The following is a 26,841-nucleotide window of genomic DNA, read 5'->3' as shown; positions in this document are numbered from 1 at the left end:
TCTAGGTGAGTGACCATACCATTGTGGTTATCCAGGTCATGAAGACACTTTTTTGTACAGTTTTTCTGTGTATTCTTGCACTTCTTCTTAATCTCTTCTGCTTCTGTTAGGCACTTACTGCTTCTGTCCTTTACTGTCCCCATCTTTGCATGAAACGTTCCCTTGTTATCTCTAATTTTTCTTGACGCAATCTCTAGTCTTTCCCATTCTATTGTTTTTCTCTATTTCATTGCATTGTTTACTTAAGAAGGCTTGCTTATCTCTCCTTGCTATTCTCTGCATTCAGTTGGGTATATTTCTCCCTTTCTCCTTGGCCTTTCACTTCTCTTCTTTTCTCAGCTATTTGTAAGGCCTCCTCAGGCAACCATTTTGCCTTTTTGCATTTCCTTTTCTTGGGGATGGTTTTGGTCTCCACCTCTTGTACAATGTTATGAACCTCCATCCATAATTCTTCAAGCACTCCATCTACCAGATCTAATCCCTTGAATCTATTTGTCACTTATGTAATCATAAGGGATTTGATTTAAGTCATACCTGAATGGCTAAGTGGTTTTCCCTACGTTCTTCAATTTAAGTCTGAATTTTGCAATAAGGAGCTCATGATCTGAGCCACACACAGCTCCTGGTCTTATTTTTGCTGACTGTATAGAGCTTCTCTATCTTCTGCTGCAAAGAATATAATCATTCTGATTTTGGTATTGACCATTTGGTGAAGTCCATATGCAGAGAGTCATCGCTTGTGCTGCTAGAAGAGGGTGTCTGCTGTGACCAGTGCATTCTCTTGGCAAAATTGTTAGCCTTTACCCTTCTTCATTTTGTACTCCAAGGCCAAATTTGCCTGTTATTCCAGGTATCTCTTGACTTCCTACTTTTGCATTCCAATCCCCTATGATGAAAAGGACATCTTTTTCTGGTGTTAGTTCCAGAAGGTCTTGCAGATTCAACTTCAGCTTCTTTGGCATTAGTGGTTGTTGGGGCACAGACTTGGATTACTGTGATGTTGAATGGTTTGCCTTGGAAACAAATTGAGATCATTTGGTAGTTTTTGAGATTATACCCAAGAACTGCATTTCAGACTCTCCTGTTGACTATGAGGGCTACCCCATTTCTTCTAAGGGGTTCTTGCCCACAGTAGTGGATATAACAGTCATCTGAATTAAGTTCATCCATTCCCATCCATTTTAGTTCACTGATTCCTAAAATGTCAATGTTCTCTCTTGCCATCTCCTGTTTGAACACTACCAATTTACCTTCATCCACGGTCCTAACATTCCAGGTTGCTATGCAACATTACTCTTTACAGCATCGGATTTTACTTTCACCATCCAGACACATCCACAACTGGGCGTTGTTTCTGCTTTGACTCAGACTCTTCACTCTTTCTGGAGCTATTTATCTGCTCTTCTCTAATAGCATATGGGACACCTACCGATCTGGGGTGGGGCTCATCTTTCAGTGTCATATCTTTTGCCTTCTCATACTGTTCATGGTGTTCTCAAGGCAAGAATGCTGAAGTGGTTTGCCATTCTCTTCTATGGTGGACCATGTTTTCTCAAAATTCCCCATCATGACCCGTCTATCTTGGGTGGCCCTGCACGGCATGGCTGATGGTTTCACTAAGCTACACAAGGCTGTGATCCATGTGATCATTTTGATTAGTTTTCTGTTCTTGCTCCTTCTGTCTTCTCTCTGATGGATGAGGATAAGAGGCTTGTGCAAGCTTCCTGATGTGAAATAAGCCAAACACAGGAGGACAAATACTGTATGATCCCACTTATATGAAATACCTAGAATAGGCAAATTCATAAAGGAAAAAGTTAGATTAGAGGTTACCAGCAGCTGGGAGGAGTGAGGAATGAGGAGTTATTGCTTAATGGGTACAGAGTTTGTTTAAGAGTGTTGAAACAGTTTTAGAAATAGTGGTGATGATTGCATAATATTGTGAATGTAATTAACAACACTAAACTGTGCAGTAAACAATAATTAAAATGGCAAATTTTATATTACATATATTTTAACACAATTTTTAAAAAAGAAAGGAATAAAGTACTGATACATGCTATAACATGGAGACACCTTCAAAAACATTACGCTAAGTGGAAACGTCAAGACACAAAAGATCACATATATTGCATGATTCCATTCAAACGAAATATCCAGAATAGGTAAATCCATAGAGACAGAAAGCGGAATCATAGTTGCCAGAGGCTGGGAGGAGGGAGGAATGGAGAGTGACAACTTAACAGGGGCAGGATTTTCTTTTGGAGTGATGAAAGTGTTTTGGAATTAGACAGAGGTGATTATTTCACAACACTGTGAATGTGCTAAATGTCACTGAACTGCTCACTTTAAAATGCTTAGTTTTATGTTATATGAAGTTCACCACAATTTTAAAAAACTGATTCATACAACAACATGGGTGAGTTTTATATGAATTTTTCTAAGAGAAGGAAACAAAAGACTATGTAATAGTAACTCTAGAAAATGCTATATTGACTGGATACTGTAGGGCTATAAACAAAAGAACTTTATACAAATACTGTACTACAGCTGGTAAATTTGTGTCATGTCTAGGGAGTCATACAACTAAACACAAAGTGGTATCCTGCAATGGTTCCTACAACAGAAAAAGGACATTAGTGGAAAAACTGACAAAATCTAGAGTCTATAGTTAATAGAACCATACCAACATTAAGGTATTAGTTTTAAATGTACCATAATTATGTAAGACATTTATATTTAGGGTATAGTGGGTAAAGGGCATACAGGAACTCTGTATCAACTTTGCAACTCTTCTATAAATGTAAAATTATTTCACAACAAAAAGTTTTAAAAACAGAGCTTCCCTGGTGGCTCAGTGGTAAAGAATCCGCCTGCCAACGCAGGAGACACAGGTCTGATCCCTGACCCAGGGAGATCCCACATGCCACATAACAAGTAAGTCCGTGCACCACAACTATTGAGCCTGTGCTCTAGAGCCCAGGAGCTGCAACCACTGAGCCCATGTGCCCTTGAGCTGGCGCTCTGCAACAGGAGAAGCCACGGCAACGCCTGCACATTGCCATTAGAGTAGCCCCCACATGCCACACTACAAAAAAGCCTGAGCAGCAGTGAAGATGGAGCACATTCAATGAATAAGTTAAAAGTTCTTTAAAAAATAAAAGAATTTCTCCAACGAAAAATGTTTTGTTTTGTTTTTTAAATAAAACAAACAAATAAAACACTATGCAGGGGACCCTAATTTGCTTGTCCTAGAGGAGTTCTTGGCCACATGCATCAAAACACGTACAAGGATTTTCACAGCAACATTATTCACAGTAGTCAAAATTGGAAACAACTCATAATCTAGCAACAATAGAACAGACACAGAAAGCATAATAGAGTCATATAACAGCATATATCCTGCAATGAAAGGTGACAAGTTGCAGCAACATGGTTGAGTACTACACCACCACAGTTAGTAAAAGAAGCACAGCACAAATAAATACAGTAAGACTATATTTAAAAAATATTCAAAACGAGAGATCCATACATAGGTCTAAATTGGATATTCAATGATTTTTTTACCTACAAAAAGCTGGCAATTTCATATAGCTCAATCTTAAGAAAAACTATGAAATCATTGTCACAAGTCAAGAGAGTGGTTGCCTCTGGGGGATGGGAGAGAAATGTGATTGGGAAAGGCATACAGGGGATTTCTGGGGAACTGGAAATGGCCTACTACTTGATTTAGACAGTGGTTACACAGGTGTTCATTTCATAAATATTCATTAAACTGTACATGAATGTTTTGTGTATTTGCCTATAGATGGAATTCACAACTTTTAAAAGGTAAAAAATTAATGTTGCACCTATTCTATGTAGAACATTATGCTCAGTTTTAGGGGGAAAGCAAGACAGAACAATAACTAACTGGGCCTTTAAAAAGTTTATGGTCTAGCTGGGTAAGATAAGACCCACATATAAGAAGATTGGGGAAAGGTTCATTTTTCAATGCATAGTGTTGGAACTGGGAAAAAAATTTGATCCATACTGAATACCTTACCCCAAAATGCATTCCAAACGGGTGAAAGATTTAAATACAAAAAATTAAACTATACAAGTTCTAGAAGAAAAAAAAAATGGATGAGCTTTAAAAAAAAATCATGGAAATGAGAAGGTCTTCTTTAAGATGAAATTCTGAAGCCAATACACACAGACACTCCCCAAACTCTGATAAATATAACTAAAGAAAAATTTATACTAATAACTACCAAAAGTCAAGTCAAAAGACAAAACACCACACTGGGGAGAAATACTTGGATCTCACACCAGACAAATGGCTGCTTTCTTTAACATATCAAGTGCTCCTACAGCGAAGTAAGGTCAATAATACAAGAGGTAAAAGAAAAAATAAAACTGGTTCTTTGAAAGGGAATGAAAATGGGTCAAACATATGTAAAGGTATAATAAACTACCAGTTTTACCTTTCAGAGGAGTCATCATCAAAGTCTGACAACTCCTCATGTTGGTAGGGTACAGGAAAACAGGCAGTATGGAAAGTAATTTAGCAATATATTAAAATTACAAATGCCCAATCTGCTTGCCTCAGTAATTTCAGAGAATGTCAAATTCTTCTAAGAATTTACTTCTAGAAACACAGATATACGTACATATGTACAAAGTGATATGTACATAAAAGAATACTCACTGCATTATTTGTAATGGCAAAATATCAGAAACCTAAATGTCCAAAATACATTATGTATTATAAATACATTATAGCACACCCATATAATGAAATACTAAGCATCTACCAAAAGGAATAAGCAGCTTCAGATTTACTGACCAAACCATGACCTCCAAGATATTTTAAGTGGGAAAACAAGCAAATTTCAGTCTAGCGTGTGTAATATGTTACAGTTAGTACACACACAATCACACATATATCAGTATATTCACACACATAAAGGTGTTTATGTCATTACCCACACTAAGAATAAGTGTAAGAGTAAGACTAGGTTTGTGAAAATGAGTCCAGTCGTATTTCTGGTTTAAAACAAACAAATGACTGGCAATGGTGTGTTCATCAGTAGAGGAATTAACTGATGGATGTTGTCTACTGCTTATGGTTTGTGCTCATGGAGACTCTTCATCCCACTTTGAATTAGTGTCATGGTCTCCTAACTGGTCTCAGCCCTCCAAAGACCATCCTACCCAATACTACTAGTTATACTCTCAAAACAGAAATCTGATCAGACCAGTTCCATGCCAGACAGAAGACAGAACCTAAACTCCAGAGCACAGTCCACAAGGCCCCCAAGGAGTCATCTCTGCACACCTCTCAGCCTTGCGTCCTGCAGCAGAAATGCAGCTCCTCTTACACAACCACTCAGTACTCCTGTGTCTTGAAACACATTTTCCCATTGGCAACAGTGCCTTCATTTCTATCTTTCTTTGGAAAACTCATGTCTTAAGGCCTAGTTTAAATGCCACCTTTTCTGTGAAGCCTTTTTGGACTTCTTTCCCTCTGGACTCCCAGAGCACCTTGCATACAACAAAAATATCAAAGCAGAGATCACATTTTTATTGTTACCATGTCACAGCAGAATGAACACAGATTTCACAGAGACCTGGGCAACTCTGATGAGTTATCTTCCTAGCCTCTCTAATCCTCACACTTTCTTGTGTAAAATACATAAAGGGCCAAGAGCAGTATTTGGAGTGTAATATGAACTCAATATACAGCTGCTGTTTAGGCTCTGCCAAACAAATTGTACGACTGTGACCAAGTCACACAATACTTAGGAGTTTTAGGCAGTGAAGGTAATGTTTCTATATTTTAGAATTGTTGAGGATTACATGAGATGTAAGGTACCTGGCACAGTCCATAACCTATCAATGTTTAAATATTTTAATCCTTTTCAATGAAAGGATTAAAAATAACTTGCTCCAAATAGACACAATTTTGAACCACAAGACAGAGAGGATTAAAGAAGGATGTCTATATGGAGGGGAGAGGGAAGAGACCAAAGTAAGGGTAGGAAGAGAGAATGGAAGAAGATGAATGTTGGCAGTAGTGGTCTGAAAGCTCTTTAGAGGCACCAGGATACGAGAGACCGTACAGAAAATAGAACACAGGAACATGTCAGAACTTTGCGGCTCTTGTCCAGTTTCTACTGTCTGGAGAGAAATCAAAGCAAGGGATTGACTGTAGGGTCTCACACTGGAACTGGAATATAATGTAGCTTTTGGTGTCCCAAATCAGAAAAACTCAAAACTTACAATGAAAGGCAAAGAAAGGAGATTTTCATGAGGAAAATCTTGACAACTCCATCCCAGCAGCTAGGGAAAAAGATATGAAGCTCCAAAACCAAGTTAACCTGGAAATTAGATGGTCAGGATCCTCTGGGAAGGCCAGGAACACACAAAGGGCAGACACAGCTCCGAGTGCCTAACAAAACCAAAGGCATTCTTTTCCTTTCCTGTAAGAAAATTCTCTCCTGTTCCTATACGGATGCCATGCAGTTTACAAGGCATCCAAGTAGTCCTTTAGAAGTCTTATTTCTCTTAATTACATCCCCTTCCCTGATTTTATGTCTATGTATTAAAAATATGTAATACATATATATTAAAAACATACAATACATACATATTAAAATATACAATACATATATATTAAAATATCTGGTACATATATCTTTCCCTTGGTTAAATGCCTGTATGGGGGAGAAGATATTCTGTGGGAAGAAACTGGACTTAGAACCAGTTACATGCTTAGTTATAAACTAGTGCTGTGCTAAGTCGCTTCAGTCGTGTCCGACTCTATGTGACCCCATGGACTGTAGCCTGCCAGGCTCCTCTGTCCATAGGGATTCTCCAGCCAAGAATACTGGAGTTGGTTGCTGTGTCCTCCTCCAGGGGAGCTTCCCGATCCAGGGATCAAACCCTCATCTCTTACATCTCCTGCTTGCACTGGCAGGTGGGTTCTTTACCACTAGCGCCACCTGGGAAGCCCCACAAAACTAGTATATATTCTCGAATTTAATTCTTCCAGTTTGCATACATATTTACATACATAAGGATATATACCGTTATATATGTGCCTCTTTCGTGTGGCCACGGGCTTTCCCTTAGTCCCAGTGCCAGACAGGTTGACAACATCTCACAAGGGTGGGATAAGGTTCTACAGAATATAGTATATGCTTTGAGTCAGTGACAAATGTATGCTTCTGTTTTCCCATGGTGAAATAAGGTTTGTTAGTATTCTTGGTGTTGTCTAACGCTATTAATCAAATCCAGTAGGCAAGTTGATTCTATTTACATTTATTATTGTAACATATGCAAGGTCTTCTGTCATTTAAGTTTTCCGTGTTTCCTGGTTTTCTCTCCTATCTTTTAAAATAGATTTTGTGTTTTCTTTTACTTCCCCCTGCCCCACCAATCTATAGTATGCTTTCAGTAATGCTAATAGTACTTTGGGAAAAAAAGAAGTCAGCACCCTTACACAATTTCTCATACTTCTTCCTTCAGTTCAGTTCAGTCGCTCGGTCGTGTCCGACTCTCCGCGACCCCATGAATCACAGCACGCCAGGCCTCCCTGTCCATCACCAACTCCCGGAGTTCACTCAAACTCATGTCCATCGAGTCGGTGATGCCATCCAGCCATCTCATTCTCTGTCGTCCCCTTCTCCTCCCGCCCCCAATCCCTCCCAGCATCAGAGTCTTTTCCAGTGAGTCAACTTGTCGCATGAGGTGGCCAAAGTATTGGAGTTTCAGCTTTAGCATCAGTCCCTCCAATGAACACCCAGGATTGATCTCCTTTAGAATGGACTGGTTTGTTGGTATCGTTTTGAACATATTTTCCCCCTCTATTAAAAAAGAGATATTTAATATAAAACCAAGTTCAAGTATAGTGTAAATAAATACATTATCTTTTGTTTCAGAAAAATAATACATTTAGTGTTCACTGACAGCTACTTCACACCACAGACCACACTTCCCTGATCTGCTACTTATTTGATTCACCTCCAAAAAATTTGAGTTCTAACATGTTTGGAAATGTTTTTATGAAGCCTTTACACATGAATGGCAACTTTACTGGGCACAGAATTCTTAAGTCAAACATTTAATCTCAATATCCCAAGAGATGGAATTCATACATCCAACAAAGAACTCATATCCAGAAAAAAGAACCCTTATTGATCAATAAGAAAAAGAAACACAATAGAGGAATGGGCAAATGGCCTGAACTTTACAAAAGAGGACATACATTAATCATGAGGGAGATGCAAATTAAAGGCACAATGAGATATGATTACACACCTACCACAGTGGCAGAAAGCCTACTGATACCATTTGCTGGTTTAGATGTAAAGTACTACTGGTGGGAGTTTAAACTACTACAACCACTTTGGAAAACAGACAGTACCTACTAAAGCTGAACACACACAATTTCAGCCCTAGATATACACCCAATAGAAGCATATAAGTGTGTACACGCGTGTACCAAGGGATGTATATAGGCATGTCTTAAAGCAGCATGACTCATAATAACCCCAAACTGGAAACAACCCAAAAGACTATCAACAATCTAATGGATAAACGGTGGTATATTCATAGAATGGAATACTATATAGCAATGAGCTATTGCTACACACAAACACTGAACAAAACAAGCCAGAATATAAAAGAATACATACATATGAAGTCTAAGAACAGGCAAAACTGATCAATGTGTTTAGAAGAGTAGTTACCGTAGGACAGGAGTCAGCAAACTTTTTATGTTAAGGGCCAGACGGCAAACATTTAAGGCTTTTGCAGGGCATGCAGTCTCTACAGCAACTATTCATTTTTGCTAATGTAGTGAAAAAGCTGGAGAAGGAAATGGCAACCCACTCCAGTGTTCTTGCCTAGAGAATCCTGTGGACAGAGGAGCCTGGTGGGCTGCTGTCCACTGCGTTGCACAGAGTCGGACTCGACTGAAGCGACTTAGCATGCATGCATGCATTGGAGAAGGAAATGGCAACCCACTCCCGTATTCTTGCCTGGAGAATCCCAGGGTTGGAGGAGCCTGGTGGGCTGCCGTCTATGGGGTCCCACAGAGTCAGACACAACTGAAGTGACTTAGCAGCAGCAGCAGCAATGCAAAAGCAGCCACACACAGAACATAAGCAAATGAGCATGACTGTGTTTCATTAAGACTTCACGGACATTGCAATCTGATCATATAATTTTCATGACTCATGAAATACTATTCTTCTTTTGATTTTAAAAAACAATATAAAAACATTAAAAAAAACTGTTATTAATCTCACAGCTGTAAGCCAGAATTGGTCTGCAGGCCAGAGTTTGATTTAGGGAGTCGGTGTTAAGTGACTAGGTAGGGGTATACAGAGGTTTCTGATGTAATGGTAAAGTTCTGTTTCTTTAAAAAAAAAAAAAAAACTTATTTATTTTTGGCTGCACTGGGTCTTCAGGGCTTGGCATGGGCTTTCTCTGGTGCAGCGAGCGGGGGCTGCTCTTCGCTGCAGTGCGCAGGCTTCTCATTGTGGTGGATTTTCTTGTTCTGGAGCATAAGCAGTATACACTAGGGTTTCAGAAGCTGCAGCACACGGGCTCAGTAGTGTGGTGCACAGGCTTAGCTGCTCCAAGGCATGTGGGATCTTCCCGGACCTGGGATCGAACCTGTGTTCCCCGCACTGGCAGGCGGATTCTTTATTACTGAGCCACCAGGGAAGCCCTCAACAGTATTTTTTTAAAAAAGAATCTGTCTGCCAATACAGAAGATATGAGTACTATCCTTGATCCGGGAAGATCTCCCATGCCTCGGAGCACCTAAGCCTGTGTACCACAACTCCTGAGCCTGCGCTCTGGAGCCTGTGAGTTGTAACTATTGAGCCCGCATGCAGCAACTCCTAAGCCTGCGCTCTGGAGCCCGTGAGTCGCAACTCCTGAGCCTGCGCTCTGGAACCCGTGAGTCGCAACTCCTGAGCCTGCACTCTGGAGCCTGTGAGTTGTAACTATTGAGCCCGCATGCAGCAACTCCTAAGCCTGCGCTCTGGAGCCCGTGAGTCGCAACTCCTGAGCCTGCGCTCTGGAACCCGTGAGTCGCAACTCCTGAGCCTGCACTCTGGAGCCCGTGAGTCGCAACTCCTGAGCCTGCGCTCTGGAGCCCGTGAGTCACAACTATTGAGCCCGCATGCAGCAACTACTGAAGCCTGAGCACCCTAGAGCCCGTGCTCTGCAACGAGAAGCCACCACAATAAGAAGCCTGCTCATGGCAACTGGAGAGTAGCCCCCACTCACTGCAACTAGAGAAAAGCCCGTGTTCAGCAACCAAGACCCAGCACAGCCCAAAATAAACAAAATTATTAAAAAAAAAAAAACCTCGCTGAGATTATTCCACTTTTTAAAAAGTATTTATATTTTTGGTTGCACTGGGTGTCAGTTGCTACCCGCAAGCTTCCTCTAGTTGCGTGAGTGGGGGCTACTCTGTTGCAGTGTGCAGCCGTCTCACTGCAGAGGTTTCTCCTGGAGCACAGGCTCCAGGCACACAGGCTTCAGCAATTGCAGCTTGCTGGCTCTAGGGTATGTGGACTTCAGCAACTGTGGCTCATGAGCTTAGTAGTTGTAGCTCACGGGCTCAGCTGCTCTGTTACATGTGGAATCTCCCCAGACAAGGAACTGAATCCATGTCCCCTGCATTGGCAGGCAAGTTATTATCCACTGCGCCACCAGGGAAATAATAAAGTTCTGTTTCTTGATCTTGATGTGGTTACACAAATACATGCTTTTTGTAAAAGTGTATAGGCATTCCTCATTTTATTGTACTTCACAGATACTGTTGTTTTTTTTAACAAACTGACGCTTTCTTGCAAACTTAAGATGAGCAAGTCTATCAGTGCAATTTTTCCAACAGCATTTGCTTTCCTTTGAATTTTGGTAATTCTCACAATAGGTCAAACTTTTTCATTATTTTATATGTTACGGTAATCTGTGATCTTTGATGCTACTGTTTCAAAAAGATTACAACTCACTGAAGGCTCAGATGATGTTTAGCATTTTTATCAATAAAGTATTTTAAATTACGGTATATATATATATATATATATATATATAATGCTATTACACCCCTAACAGACTACAGTATAGTGCAAACATAACTTTTATATGCCCTGGGAAACCAAAGATTCCATGGGACTCACTTTAATGTGATACTCACTTTATTCCTGTGATCTGGAACCAAATCTGCAGTATCTCCGAGGTATGCTTAAGATTTATATACCTTCCTATATGTTTCAATTAAGAGAATGTTTTCTCCCCCAAACCCCCCTCCCATCCAGGCTGCCACACAACGTTGAGCAGAGTCCACATGCTATATAGTAGATGCCTGTTGGTTATCCATTTTAAATAGACTAATAGTAATGTGTACATGTCCATCTCCACCTTCCTAACTATCCCCCCCACACTGACAACCATAAGTCCATTCTCTGAGTCTGTGAGTCTCTCTCCGTTCTGTAAGCTCACTTGTATTATTTCTTTTTAGATTCCACATATAAGGGGTGTTTCTCCCTGTCTAGCTGCCTTACTTCACTCAGTGTGGCAATCTCTAGGTCCATCCATGTTTCTGCAAATGGTATTTCATCCTTTTAATGGCTGAGTAATACTCCATTGTGTATACGTACCACATCTTCTTTATCTATTCCTCTGTCAAGGGACACTTAGTTTGCTTCCGGGTCTTGGCTATTGTAAACAGTGCTGCAGTGAACACTGGGGTGCATGTATCCTTTTGGATCATGTTTTTCTCTGGATACATGCCCATGATTGGGATTACAGGGTCATTTAAAAAGCATATCTTAAAAAAAAAAAAGCTTAAAAAACCAAGTATGTATAACCAACTTAATTTTTGGTTAATTTATTAGTAGGAAATCCATCATCCTTGAAATTTATCTTGAAACTCATTCAGATCATTTTTATTTATTTTCTTTCATTTCAAAAACATTTTCTATTTTATCTTTGACTCCTGCCTTTGTTCAATTTGTTCCATGATTTCGTTGGGAACAGCAGCAAATGTTCCCAATATTCCTGACAGAACTAGTGTAGAGGATCCCTTCTCTCTTCTGTATCCCTTATCCCCACTCCGATTATGTTCATTTCTATTTTCTATTCTCACTTTGAGCGATCTTTCAAGCCTGTCCCTCTTCCTCACTGATTTGCTTTTTAACTCTGATTCTGCTTTTTGCCACTTCCAGTGTATTCTAAGTGCTTTGTGAAATGGCATGCTTCTTGCACAGTTTAATCCATTCCTCTTGTGACTTCCTTGTAATTTTAATCTAGAAGCTCATCTTTCATTTCTGGTTTCACAATGAACTTCCATGAAGGTATAAATCAGTTCTTCAAACTCTTATTTCCTAATATAAGTCTTCATTTGAATATTATATTTAATCTTTCCACTTTCCCCTACAGAATCTGAATGGGTTACATATTGGAATTTTTACTTATTAATTAATCATTCAATGGAGGAAGTTTACCTCCTGGCTTTCTCACCCTTGGCACTACTGACAGTTTGGACTCTAGTCCAAATTCTTCATTGAGGGGCAGGACGGGGGGTGGGGGCGGGGGTGGCTGTTCTGTGCATTGTAGAATGTTTAACAGCATCCCTGGCCTCTGTCCACTAGATGCCAGTAGAATCACACTGTTTGTGATAACCAAAACTGTCCTCAGACATTGCCAGGTGTCCCCTGGGGTAAAAAGGAGGTAAACAGCACTCAGTTGAAAGTCACCAGTCTAGACTCATTTGCTGGACACTAACTCAAATTCTACCCTTAGAAACTAAGTTTAGAGACTTAGATGTTGCAGAGGTTTCAATTATTAGCTCAAAAGTTCAGCAGCCCAGGAGGATCTGGATCTGGCTGTGAACAGCTACAACTGGGATATTTCACCTCTATGGGTTCTGTTCACTGGGGCCAATGCCTCTCAATCTGTATGTATGTCTGGGGGTGGAGGCTTGGGCTGTGCTCTGGTCTGATGCTAAGATTCTGGCTTATTTGCTCATATAGGACTGGACTGGTCACTCTGATCAAGTTAAGATAAAGTCCTATGGTCGGTTAGGTGGTTCAGCAAGTATTTTTCTCTGCACAATGACCTCTGTTTGGTGCTGCTGGCCCTGGGCTACAAGGCTGGCTCCTAAGATATGGTTCCTCAACTCTCCAGCCAACCATCCTCACCCCAGACCTTAACCCCATCAGAAACTGGAAAAGACTAGGAAATGGAGCCTATCTGCATTCATGACTTCCCTAAGTGCACGCCTTCTAGATGGGTGGTCGCCAGCCCATCCTTCCAAGCTGTGGAGTCTTTCTGACCCTCCACTCTTTTTTCCCCCAACACTGGGAGTTGTCTACACTTTGTGTCATCATTATTTCAATTCAAATTGATTGTCAGCCCTTGGAATTCATAATTTAAGACTGGGGCCATTTTCAGATTTCAGTTGATAAAATTTTCTCTTCTATTTTTGTTTGTCTTGGTTCCTTTCACCACATTTCAGAAAAGGAGTATTTTACTACCTTGCTATTAAGTCATCATTTTTCCTTTTAGTGCCCAGTGTAGTATTTCTTCCTTCTTCATAGAGGTAAAGTGACAGGGCAAGGAAATGGCTCTTCTTAAAATAAAATCTCTTATGTCTCACTTTGAGCAGTGAGAGATATGATGTTTTTTCCTAAAATACACAGTGGAAAGCTCTGGGGTAGAGCTCAGGAGAGCAAAATCCAGTTTTCGAGAATACGCTGGTTCTGTGGCTCTAAGTGTGCTTTTTTTTTTTTTCTGCCCTGTGCACTTAATTTTATTCTCAAAATAGAAAAATATGCTCTGTTCCACTTTTGCACAAGGCTGGGGAAAGAATGTAATGTATCCTTTGTGCTATCAGGAAGAGATATTGAACACAAGAGACTACTCATTACTGCCTAACAGAAAGAGGAGTCCTTAAATTCTCAAAGAACCTTCTACCTTCTCTACACCACTCTACACAGAGATCAGGGCACCCACACTTTTCCACTGGGGGACCTCATAGCCATGCAGAGATATAGGCACAGGCATTGCTGTTCTTTATGACGCTGACAAAGAGAGACGATTGATAATTAATGCACAGGTGTCAAGAGCACACAAAGCTTTTATTGTACCCATCTTTTTCCAAGCAATCCTATGTAATGCTTCAGTTTCCTGATGTAATTTTAGTAGACATAAAGCCAAACACCTTAAGTTTATGTAACTAATTCCATTTGCATGAAAATCAATAACTGCTAGGACGCTGGCAAATCCTCACAGGCAGATGGTTGGGCCCCATCCTGGATCAGGTGTGCCAGATGAACTTTTTTAAAACTAAAATCTTGGTCATCTGCCTGTGAATTCATGAGCAGCAAACTGGGCCTGCTGGTAGCAGACAGAAATACTTCCTTAACAATGGGCACACTCACTGATGATAAAGATTAAAGGTAAGGCGATCATGCCCAAATCTATGCAATATCTTTGTAGAACTTAATATAGAGGCAAAATGAGGCCAATCAGTTGACCACAAAACATGTGGAGCACCACCATAAAATCAGCAGCAGTCTAGATGCTTCAGAAATACAAGGTTCAGTTCCTGTTCTTAAGGAACCTGGGATTTAACTGAAAAGACGAGCATGCATATAACAACAAATCATGTAAGACAAAGAAGAACCTGGCATTAAATCTTGACCCATCTTCAGCAGGGATGCTGTTAGCTCTCCCAAACTATCTGTTTGTTCTAACCTATCCTCTCCTTAATTATACTTCCCACATCTCTTTCACACTTCCCTCAGGGGCTCCTGTGTGAGATTCTCTGCCATAAAAGTTAGTATCCTCCGTTCTTGATCTACATAGTCAGCCTGGTGAAATGTCTATAATTGCGACTTCAACTACCATCAGTCTGCTGAAGAACTTCCAATTCACAGATCCACCCCTGCTGGTCCCACAGACATCTCAAAGGCAGATGCCCAAACCGGCTTCCCTGACAATATGTCAGATCCTGGTGAATGGCACCACCATCACCCAGTCATCCACTTGGAACCTCAGGAGTCATCTGTGACTGCTTCTTTACTTCTACATTCAACAGGTCACTGAACCAGTTAATTCTTCTTCTTCTTCTTCTTTCTTTATCCACCCTTCCTCTTCCTCCCTCCTACTCAGTGTCATTCTTACTTTCAGTTCAGTTCAGTCGCTCAGTCGTGTCCCACTCTTTGCGACCCCATGGATCACAGCACGCCAGGCCTCCCTGTCCATCACCAACTCCCGGAGTTCACTCAAACTCATGTCCATCGAGTCGGTGATGCCATCCAGCCATCTCATTCTCTGTCGTCCCCTTCTCCTCCTGCCCCCAATCCCTCCCAGCATCAGAGTCTTTTCCAGTGAGTCAACTCGTCGCATGAGGTGGCCGAAGTACTGCAGTTTCAGCTTTAGCATCAGTCCTTCCAATGAACACCCAGCATACATTATTTCTTGCCTGAGCTTGCAAACTGGTTTCTCTGCCTTTGGTATCATCCCCACTTCCCCTGAAACTCTCCTCTCCAGCCACTCCCAATCTTTCACCTAACACACCAGTTATACCAGAACTACTTGTATTTCTCCATGCTTTCTCATCTTCACATCTTCATGTGGTTTTTCATCTCTATAATCTTTATGCCCCTCTGCCCAGAACACTCTACCTTCTCCCTATTAATCTACTAAACTTCTATGTATCCTTTAAAACTCAGATAAGACAAAACTTCATCCAGAAGTTCTTTCTGAGTCCCTCTGACCCACTACACAGTCAGATTCCCCACTATATACTGGTATACAAATATTCTATTGCCAGAAAAAAAAAGTAAAAGACCCCGTGGACTGTAGCCTGCCAGGCTCCTCTGTCCATGGAATTCTCCAGGCAAGAATACTGGAGGGGGTTGCCATTTCCTTCTCCAGGGAATCTTCCTGACCCAGCGACTGAACCCTGGTCTCCCACATTGCAGGCAGATTCTTTACCATCTGAGCCACCAGGGAAGACCTTTAAAAGAGATGAAGTTCTTTTTCATATCAAACTTCATACAAAGAAGGAAACTATATTCTCATAAAGACCATTGGAAATTGGGACTTCCCTAGTAGTCCAATGGTTGGGAATTTGCCTTGCAATGCAGGAGACACGAGTTCACTCCCTGGTCGGGGAACTAAGATGCCACGAGCTGCGGATCAACCAAGACCTCGCACTGCACTACTGAGCGCACGCCCCACAACTCCAGTGTCCGTGTGCCGCAAGGGAAGACCCCACATGACGCAGCGAAGATCCCCCGTGCCACAGCTGAGACCTGATGCAGCAAATCTTACAGGAAATAGCCTTCACTGTAGACAGAGATAAGTTTCTGTGTCTCCCATGCAAAACTGTTGTTCACACTGAAGTCACCCCATGCATACTGCGATCAGCTACATCTGCTGGACAACATTCCCCCCTCATCCCAACTTTTACCATGTTCCAGGCAAAGCAGAAGCTTTCCCTTTTATAATTTTATTTATTTATTTGTGGCTGTTCTGGGTCTTCGCTGCCTTGCAGGCTTTTCTCTAGTTGCTGCGAGCAGGGGCTGCTTTCCAGTTGTGGCATGCGGACGTGTCATTGAGGTGGTTTCTCTCGTTGCAGAGCACAGGCTCTAGGGTTCCCAGGCTCCCGAGCTGTGGTACATGGGCTTAGTTAATCTGAGGCATGTGAGATCTCCCCAGACCAGGGATCGAACCTGTATCTCCTGCATCACCAAGTGGACTCTTTACCACTAAGCCACCAGGGAAGCCAAGGAGATGTTTTTCTTGTATTGATCTTTGGCTATTACTTTAGGGCAAGATGATCAACTGAACAAAAACACAGCATTCCTATGAAAACAACCTCTAAAATCTGTCTCAATTTCCTGCTTTCACTGTCATTATATGTCTCCAGCTACCTGTGGACTGCTCCTCACAGACAGCAGGACAAGATGTGAAAGTTAACACAGACCTGTCTCCTTATCTATAAAATGACGAGCAGATAATCTCAAAGAATGCTTTCCCCACAAAAGCATCGTCTGGACTCATTCCCTGTCCTGAGCTGGTTTTCCTGTGAATGTCCCCATTTCTGAGAATAGATAAAATACACAAAGGGCCTAGCCAACGGTCACTACGGTGCATCATCCTGCCTCTGACAGGAGTGTCACAGGAAGGCTAAGTGGTGGTTAGAAGAGTCTCCAGTGTGTGCTCCCAAATACTACAAACACATCAATGCTCTCTTCCCCCTATAATTCAATACAGAACTTCAATTTGGGCCATGTTTTCCTAAGTCTGTACATATCACACTACCTTTTGGAGTAAAGCATCTCCTTTCATGTCTTTTAGTTTTATTTTTTTGAAGCCCCAAGGGGTACCTTTAATTGCAGTATTTCAAGATTCAGAGAACAAGTAGAGATGAATCCCAGCCATGCCTTCAGTAAACCTGTAATCTCCATACAAGTGTGGAACGATGCTCCTGGTGCTTGGGTTACTAGTTACCTAGTGGTGCCCATATTGGCCAAAGTTGCTTATGTAGCAAAAATCACCATGGAGCTTGAACATTAGGTTTCTTTTGCTATGCTCTAAGACCTTTTCACGTTTTTATAAAGTTGTTCCCATACGTAAATCGTCTGTTATGAGAGCTTAATGGCATCCCCAAATCTCACCAGCACTTCTACAGAAAATGCTGCCTGCAATCTGCACCTTTCTACATACTGCTGCTGAGAAGCCAAGTTTCTGGAGTATGAGATGGTTCCCATCTGACATTAATCCCAGAGTGAGCAAGCTTCATTCCTAACCTTTGTCCCAAGCTTGAGCTCACAGAGATAAATTCCGCCACACCGGCTGAATTCTGCCAAACCTCCTGTCCAGACTTTAACAAAAACCTCAGCACCTCCAGAAACTGTTTCCAAGTGAATCCTTCCTTCTTTGGCCCTCTCCATTCCTAACACCACTATTTTAATTGGACTCATTTCTCAGTGACACAATTTTAATCACAGTAAATCACAGTAATCATAGTGGTCCAGCTGCCTAGTTCAAATCTTACTTCCACCATGTTAGCTCTCTTTGACTTGGAAAAGTCACTGAATCTAATTTTGCAAGAAAGCAGGAAACATCAAGAAATGAAAAAACATCATTATGATGGAACTACTGATAGTATCTATCTCATATAGATATTATAGAGGATTAAATGAGGCAGTGCCTGAAAAGCAGCACTTGGCACAGTGCCTGGAATAGAGCAAGCTTTTCCTATACTAGTTTATTACTACTGTTGGAATTATTGTTATTCTCAACAGCTTCCTAACTGGTCTCCTGCCACAAGGTTATCACTCTTCACCAATCCATCTTCTGGGCCACTTCTAGGAGGAGGCATTTTCAAAAATATTTCTTGGTTATAAAATACACATCTCATTACAGAAAAGTCAGAAAACATAATGAGAGAAAAGTCCCCCACAGTCTGACCAGAAGTGACTGAGGGCCCCTTATTTCCCAGCATTTGGGGGAGACTTGTTCTGATCATAGGAATTGGAGGTCCCTCCCTTTCTCTCTTCGTGTTTGTAGATATCTGATCTGTCTTCCTTGTGTTTAGGGCCTCATTTGCTGTTTCTCCTCCTCCAGGGGAGGAAATATTCTTATTGGGGCTGAGGACATAGTTGATCCATAACAAATATTTTAATTGTGGAATTCAATGATACAGATATTGGGATGAGATATCACGTTTGGTCAAACTGATTTTTTTAAACTTGAATTTTAATCCCACTGTTGATGTATTTCTTCCTAGACTTTTCTCTATTTTTTAAAAAATTTTTATTTTATTTGATTGTGCCAGGTCTTAGCTGTGGCATTCAGTAGCAGCACATGGGATCTAGTTCCCTGACCAGGGACTGGACCCAGGCCCCTTGCATTGGGAACATGGAGTCTTAGCCATTGGACCACCAGGGAAGTCCCCTCTCTATTCTTGTTTTAACCCTAGGTGAGCTGATCATTTAAATATTCTTTGTAACTGCTGTTTTCATTGTTAGCATTTTTCCATAATTTAACATTTAACAACACAAGGTGGGTTTGGCTCTGTTTGTTTAGCATTAGATAGCATACAAATATTTTATCTGTATTACATGTAAATAAAATACAAACTGGAGCAATAAAGGACTGGTAGTGGTGTTCCCCTTACCTCCTGCCCACTGCCCCTGCCACCCCCAACCCCACCTGGCAACAGGCTGCCACCATTGCCACACTGGATTTCTCTGATGCTGACTCTCTACTGCCCGTGCTTTCGCTCAGGAGCGTCCAGCTGAATGTTGTCCTATCCACTGGGGGGCTCCTCTGGCCTAAGAAATGCAGGAGCACACTGAGGGCTCAGGTCTACCCTCTGCCAGTGGCTTGCTCCCTAACAATGCTCATGAGTTCCTCAGGCTAGGGTGGCTACCTTCTCACGTCGCCCCACCTATGTTCACTACAGTTTTCAAAACCCAGCTCCGAAAAGTAGTTTCTTAAGCAAAGCACTGCCCTCCATGATGACAACCAAGCCTGGTGTTTCAGAGCACTGTGGCAGCTCAACCACTTCCATGTAACAGCACAGGCACTTGGCAGATACCTGCTGATTGGGTCACTGGGTAATTCATTGTTTACGCTGTCTCTTTAAGCAAACCACGAAGTCCTTAGAAGGTAAACCATTTCTCTTAAATTTTATCATATTGGTCACTAGAACTGGGCTGCTGCTGCTGCTGCTAAGTCGCGTCAGCCGTGTCCGACTCTGTGCGACCCCAACAGGCTCCTCCATCCCTGGGATTCTCCAGGCAAGAATACTGGAGTGGGTTGCCATCTCCTTCTCCAATGCATGAAAGTGAAAAGTGAAAGTGAAGTCGCTCAGTCGTGTCCGACTCTCAGCGACCCCATGGACTGCAGCCCACCAGGCTCCTCCATCCATGGCATTCTCCAGGCAAGAATACAGGACTGGGCTAGGTAAACAATAAATGACTGATTAATAAAGTAACAGCCAACACTTTTTTTCCTTCACAGTATTTATGTTTTTACATCCTTTTCTTGCTTTTTTGCACTTGACAGGCTTGCTAATAGCGTGCTTCTTACATGCTAGACACAGTTCTAAGTGCTTTACCTGTATTAACTAATTTAATGCTCAGATAAAGCCTGGTGACAGGGTACTACTATCCCTTTCATTTTAGGCACGCAGAAGTGATGGGATTAAAATTCAAGTTTAAAAAAATTAGTTTGACCAAACATAGTATTTCATCCCAATATCTGTATCACTGAATTCCACAATTAAATATTTATCATGGATCAACTATGTCCTCAGCCCTGTTTAAGACTATTTCCTTCCATGGAGGAGGAGAAACAGCAAATGAAGCCCTAAACACAAGGGAGACAGGCCAGACATCTACAGACATGAAGATGAAAGGGGACCCCCCACTCCTGTGATCAGAACAAGTCCCCCTGAAATGCTGGGGAATAAGGGGCCCTCAAAGTCACATCATTATTAGACCCAATAATGAAGAGGGTTGGCCCTCAGTGGAAACCACAACCTCACAGCACGTTTGGGAGCCTTTGGCAGGACACTGCACATCTGTTCACTCCTGGATGGAAGCACTGAGGCCAACTTTTCCTTGTTCTCTAAGAGATTCTTAGTCACCAGACCCACTGTCTTGTACCCCAGGAGTCTGGGATAGCTGGAGCAGGCAGGACAGCCCAACTTCTCCTTATCAACTGGGATACAACAGCCCAACAAATCACACAACTGACCAAACATTATAGTGTATTTAAACAAGCAGAGAGGACAGCCTCCTCATACGATCTATTAGTATATCATAAAATCACAACAATTCAACATGCTCATCATCAGTATCAATGTGTTTTTTGGCCAACATCTGAAACATGCACATCTTTTACGGAATGCTCAGTAAGTAGCAGAGATCCACATTCCAGAGTGGACCTGGAGTTTCCTGAGGCATCCATGACCTCCTCCGAGACAGTGGAGTACCCCGAGCAGCCCTCCAGAGGCCCGGTGCCCTGCTTCTCTTCCAGAAGGCAAGGCTCAGAAACAGACACAACTCCTCAGTGCTCTTATCCACACCATGGCTTCAACCATCACCTGAAATTAACTACGTCCAAATGTATAACTCAGGGCCCAATCTACCGTCTCTCTGCCCCTTCAACTCAGGCTGTCCAAACAGAACTCATCACTTCTCCACACGTGTGCTCTCAGTGCCCACTACCACCAAGCCAGAGACCTGGGCTGTCCACATCCCCACAGCCCCCTCCGCAGAGGTCACTAAGTCTGCAGCCTCTCCCCACCTGCTGTTTCAGCCCAGGCCCTTGTTATTTCTTGCCTCACAATAATACCTTTCTCACAGGCTCTCCCACCCATCTTTCCTCCCCACAAGCCGGAACAGTCTTTCCGAAGCACAAGCTGATGACTGGTGCTTTAAAACCCTCAGGAGCTCATTACATATTACCAGTAAGATCAAGCCAAACTCCCAAGCATGGCTTCCTGGGCCCTGCATGTAAGACCTGGTCCCTGCCTGCTTCTCAAGCCGCCTTTCATTCATCCCCACACAGACTCCTCCCCTTTTGCTTTCCCAGGTCTAAATAGGCCCTACCCTGTCACGGCCACCACGCTGTTGCCCAAGCTATTCCCTCTTCTCAGCACATCTTCCTTCTACCTGACAGCCCTGCAGGCCTCAGCACAAGCACCACCTCCCACAGGAAGGCTTCCACAATGCCTTCATGTCAATCTATAGACAAAGCACCACCACTGACACACGATACACCACACAGCATCACCATCAGTTTCCTCCAATGTCTTCTCCACTAGCCTGCACGCTCACTTCTGTGTCCACAGGCCCCAGTGTGGTGGCCGGCACACAGCAAATGTTTCTCAAATCAAAGTCAGAGACTAGAAATCCAAGCCCACCAGGCCTTATCCCCTTGCCCTTCCCTGACAGCCAGAAGGACTTACCCACACAATCGCAGGTGGGGAACTCGGCCTGGGCTCTCTTGGCGGGTGTGTCCAGCAGACTCTTGGTGGGTGTATCCAGGTACTTAAGAGGCGACTCCAGGAAGCCACTGAGGGTGGGTGTGAGTGGGTTCTCAGCCTTGGTGGGTGTGGCCTCCTGGCCTCCCTCCTCTGAATGGAAGCAGGTGGTTGAGAGCACAGTCACAGCCCCTGATGACTCGATCTTGATTTGCTTGGGAGAGCGGGTAGCAAAAGGGCTCTCGGGGGCTGGGAGACAAGTTGGCTGGTTCTCAGGGTCCTGAATGGGCACAGACGGGGGGCCAGGAAGCCCAAAGCTATCCCCAAATTCAGCCTCAAACTGCCGGATGAGCTCTTCCAGCTTGTCATCAGCAGGGGGAAGAGGGCCAGCGGAGCCTGGCTGCAGGGCTGCCACGGGGCTGGGAGACCTCATTTCCTGAGTAGGGGCCAGCAGGCTGTCCCCGGAGGGACTAGGTGCAAATAGCGCAAGAGAAGGTTCTGGGGGCAGGGGGACAACAGAGCCCTGTGAGGTGGGAACGTGGGTGGGTGGGTGAGCCTGCACGTCCTCAGAGGCTGGGGGCCTCAGCCCTTCCAGGACGATCTGCCGCAGAGGCGGGAAGAGGGGCTGCGCTTCTCGTGGCCTGGACTTCTTGATGTGAATGGGCTTCCGGACACCGGGCTTGATCCCAGAGCCAGCTCTGTCAGCTCCCATGGGACCTCCAGCTGGTGCCAGGTGCTTCTTCTTCTTCTCCTTGGGTGGTCTGTCGGAAGGCCGAGGGGCAGGTGAGCTGGGTGGCGCCCACCAGCCAGGAGCAGGAAGCTCCGAGGGCGGCGGGCGGGAGGCGTCATGGGCCTGTTCCAGGAAGAGACTGCGCTTATGGTGGAGGTGCTGCTGCAGGGCCGTCTGGGCCTTCTGGTGGGTGTTGGGCTCTGAGGACGGTGTGGGCGCCTCCCTCTGGAGAATGGGGGACGGGGAGGACGAGGGCACCTCAACCTTGACCTTGGGCTTGGTGGGCAGGGCCTCAGGCCGCTTGAATACTGACTGGATGTAATCGCTGGCACTGCCCAACAACTGCTCCAGTTCAGCCATGGGGTCAGGGCTTGGGCGAGGCATGGGCCACGAGCTCTGGGGAGTTGCCGGTGGGGTGTCGGTGCCCCAGGCTTCAGGAAACTCTGTTCTCGGCGTTGCTGTAGGGAAGGCAGGGCCGTCAGGAGCAAAGGATGGGTGCTCTTCAGGAGGGACCACAGGCCATGAGGGAGCCCGGAGGTAGGACTGGGGAGATCTGAAAGGGGCAGGAGGGGACAAGGCTTCGGGAAGGGGGCAAGAAGCCTGGGAGGTGGCATGAGAAGGTTGGGGGAGGGCAGAGGAGAGTTGTGTGAGGGCCTCGATGGCAATGGCGGTCTGCAGGCTGATGTTTTTCTCCTTGGCGATGCTCAGGGCACTCTGGGACAGGGGCAGGCCCTCCAGAGGAGGTATCTGGGGGACCTCGGAGTTGAGGAGTGGCCCGGTGATTGGCGCCGGGAGGCCAGCATCACCAGAAGGCAGAGTCCCTGGGAGCCTAGGCCGCTCCTCCCCTCCCTCCACGACCACAGACTTGATCTTCCCCTCCAGCCACTCGAGGTAGTCAGGGCACTCTGGGCCATCGCAGTTGCAGTTGGGTGGTTTCATGCCATGCCGAGCGAGGGCCAGGGCCGTCTGCAGCGTGTCAAGGTCTTCACTGCTGGCAGAGCAGCTCTCGGGCCCTGACCTGGGTCCCCCGCTGTTGTTCCCAGCCTCACGACTCATCTCACGGTTGAAGGTTTCATAGAGCCGGGTGCTAAGGGCTCCATAGGAGGACACAGCTTCGGCCACGGCCGAAAAGGCCACCAGATCGTGGGCATCTTCCAGGCGAGCGGTGTGAGCTGGTCCTGGGGCCGTGTCCCAGTCGGCCTTCTGGTCTGCTTGCCAAGGGCTCCCGGCACCCAGTAGACTGGGTCCAGCAGGTTCTCTAGCACCATTGACTGGCGCCCCTGAGGCGCTTAGCTGCCGTGAGTCCCCATGGTACACTGGCCCTGAGTCCATCTGACCTGGAACAGGTCCATCAACTGGGCTGAGCTCTGAGCCTGTCTGAAGAGAGAGAGAGGGGAGGAGAAAGAAAAGGGGAAAAGATGAGCCACGATACATGAAAAGCACTGCCCTGTGCCACACCAGTGAGAGGCACACCTAGCCCTGCTTTCCTTGCCAACTCTCCCTGTCTCTGACAGAGCCTGAGCCTCCACGCATCGCCCCAAACCTCCTCTCCCAGCGGGCTGCAGCACAGAAGCGGATCTCCAAGAGATTCTAACGTGGACGTCTGAATGCTGCTCAGATCCTTTCTGGGTCTCATATTGATCACACCGATGAAAGGCCCCTGAAACCAAGCATCTGTTGAGGACACACGTAAAGGTCTTCAACGATGACCAAAGTGACGCCAGAACCTTTGCTTTCTGCCAGAAGGAGAAGAGAAGAAAGCTAACTAAGCAGCCATGTAACAATGCGCCAGCAGGGCGAAGTGTGGTGTGACGGGCAGGGGACGAGCACCTCTGACTAACAAATTCAGTCTGGACAAGGGGCCAGCATGGCTTCTCGTGGGAAAGAATCCATGGTTCTTTTCTTGGCCTATTACTGTCTTCACTCGAGCCCAGGCTGAGTGCAGGTGGCTGACAGGACGACCTTCCTAGCCCAGCCCCAGGCCTGATCATCCCATACAGCCTGTGTTTAGCCCCACACCGAGCCACTCACGCCTGTGAAAAGCGAGTTCTTGCTGGGAAGAAGATCCAAGCTTCTTCCCAATCCCAGGAACGACCATTATTCAGCTGATGTCCACCCGAAGGACACCGAAGGGGGAGAACACAAGAGGAAGTGGGCTGGGGCTCCAGTCCAGCAAGTCAAAGGCAATGCAAAGAGGCAGAAGTGGGTTTGCCTGAATTCATCCCACTGGAAGGGAAAGCTCTTCCTTACAGTAGAATGAGAATAAAACATAGAAAAGGCTAGAAAAGGATATAGAAACTCATCAGTGGAGGCTACGAATAGCAGATGAAAGCTTGGCAAAACATCTCTCTAAAAATGACTTAGTTACAATAGCAACTTAGAAATCTGGCGGACACCACTTTTACCAAATGATCAAAGTTATCACCAGACTGGGACAAACTAACATCATGTGCCTCTTGATACACTACACTGAGGAGGAGGATATAATACTCACACAGACCTGCAACCAGAACATATAACCTAAACTTAATCATGCGGAAACATCAGATGGATTGAGACCAAAGGGCAGGCTAGAAAGCATCTGGGTTGTGAACTCCAAAAAATTTCAAAGACAAGAAAAGCAAACACCTCTCCCAGCTGACATGAGACTAAAAGACAGGACAGCAAAATGCATGATCATGGACTGGGGAAAAACAGCTATGAAGTACAAGACTGAGAAAACAGATGAAATTTGAATATGGATGTGGATAAGAACATATCATAGCAATCTCTGTGTTCTTGACATGATGATTATATGATTGTATAAAAGAATGTCCTTGTCCTTAGAACACATACACACTGAAGTATTTAGGGACAAACGTTATATCCAGTTCAGTTCAGTCGCTCAGTCGTGCCCGACTCTCCGCGACCCCATGAATCACAGCACGCCAGGCCTCCCTGTCCATCACCAACTCCCAGAGTTCACTCAAACTCATGTCCACAGAGTCGGTGATGCCATCCAGCCATCTCATTCTCGGTTGTCCCCTTCTCCTCCCGCCCCCAACCTTTCCCAGCATCAGAGTCTTTTTCAGTGAGTCAACTCGTCGCATGAGGTGGCCAAAGTATTGCAGTTTCAGCTTTAGTTTCAGTCCTTCCAATGAACACGCAGGATTGATCTCCTTTAGAATGGACTGGTTGGATCTCCTTGCAGTCCAAGGGACTCTCAAGAGTCTTCTCCAGCACCACAGTTCAAAAGCATCAATTCTTTGGCAATCAGCTTTCTTCACAGTCCAACTCTCACATCCATACATGACCACGGGAAAAACCATATCTCCAACTTAATCTCAAATGGCTCAGAAAAAAATTACATGCATATATTAAAATATCACACATAGACAAAATGATAAAGCAAATAACGCAAAATGTAAACAATTTGGGTATACGGGAGTCCCAGGTACTCTTCTTATGTTTTCTGTAAGTTTTAAAATTCTATCAAAATAAAAAGTTAAACAAATTAGTCCCTCAGGTAGAACATAAAGTATATTAAGCAGACGTTAAATGATATGCATCCTTAGATGGTCAAACAGAGCCATCATGGGCTCCAAGGTGGTGGTGGGAAGCTGGGATTGGGACTGGCCTTTGGGAAGTGAGCAGAAGACCCAGCCTAATGGTTCCCACCTCATTCTTGTCACTTGCCCAATTCTGGCCACAAAGGACCTTCATGCTTTTCTAATAGGCTTTTCTGAGCTTTGCACATGCAGTTCTAATTCCCAGCCTCTTTGAGGTCTCTTTGGCTTCTTCTTCAAGCATCAGCTTGGTGTCACCTCCTCTTTGACCTGGCTGGCAGACTGACCAGTGCTCCCTTCCTGAAGTTCCCACAGTAACTTATACATGCTTTCACTTTCACACATTGGAGAAGGAAATGGCAACCCACTCCAGTGTTCTTGCCTGGAGAATCCCGGGGACGGGGGACCCTGGTGGGCTTCTGTCTATGGGGTCACACAGAGTCGGACACGACTGAAGTGACGCAGCAGCAGCAGCAGCATTAGTACTTACCACACACCAAGTAGCTGTTTCCCCCCACTAGATGGTAGTTCCTTCAAGACAAGAG

At 44.3% G+C, this 26,841-nt stretch overlaps 1 protein-coding gene across 7 annotated transcripts in view; it reads right to left on the bottom strand.

The window, feature by feature from the left end:
- TET3 (tet methylcytosine dioxygenase 3) overlaps nucleotides 1–26,841 on the bottom strand; it is a 112,103-nt gene that overhangs the window by 35,049 nt on the left and 50,213 nt on the right. For 6 of the 7 annotated variants that reach the window (XM_055401122.2, XM_055401120.2, XM_055401121.2 and 3 more), the window contains one exon: nucleotides 22,007–24,128. In XM_055401122.2, coding sequence (XP_055257097.2) covers nucleotides 22,007–24,128 — 2,122 coding nt within the window. The remainder of the gene's footprint in view (nucleotides 1–22,006; nucleotides 24,129–26,841) is intronic. The other variant, XM_055401130.2, reaches the window with a different exon arrangement.

This window comes from Moschus berezovskii, chromosome 11, assembly GCF_049115385.1.
Source record: "Moschus berezovskii isolate FMDL1 chromosome 11, NW_MosBer_1.0, whole genome shotgun sequence".
Taxonomy (NCBI): Eukaryota; Metazoa; Chordata; class Mammalia; order Artiodactyla; family Moschidae; genus Moschus; species Moschus berezovskii.
The sequence above is the reverse complement of the archived record's forward strand: the minus strand, read 5'-3'. Positions and strand labels throughout refer to the sequence as shown.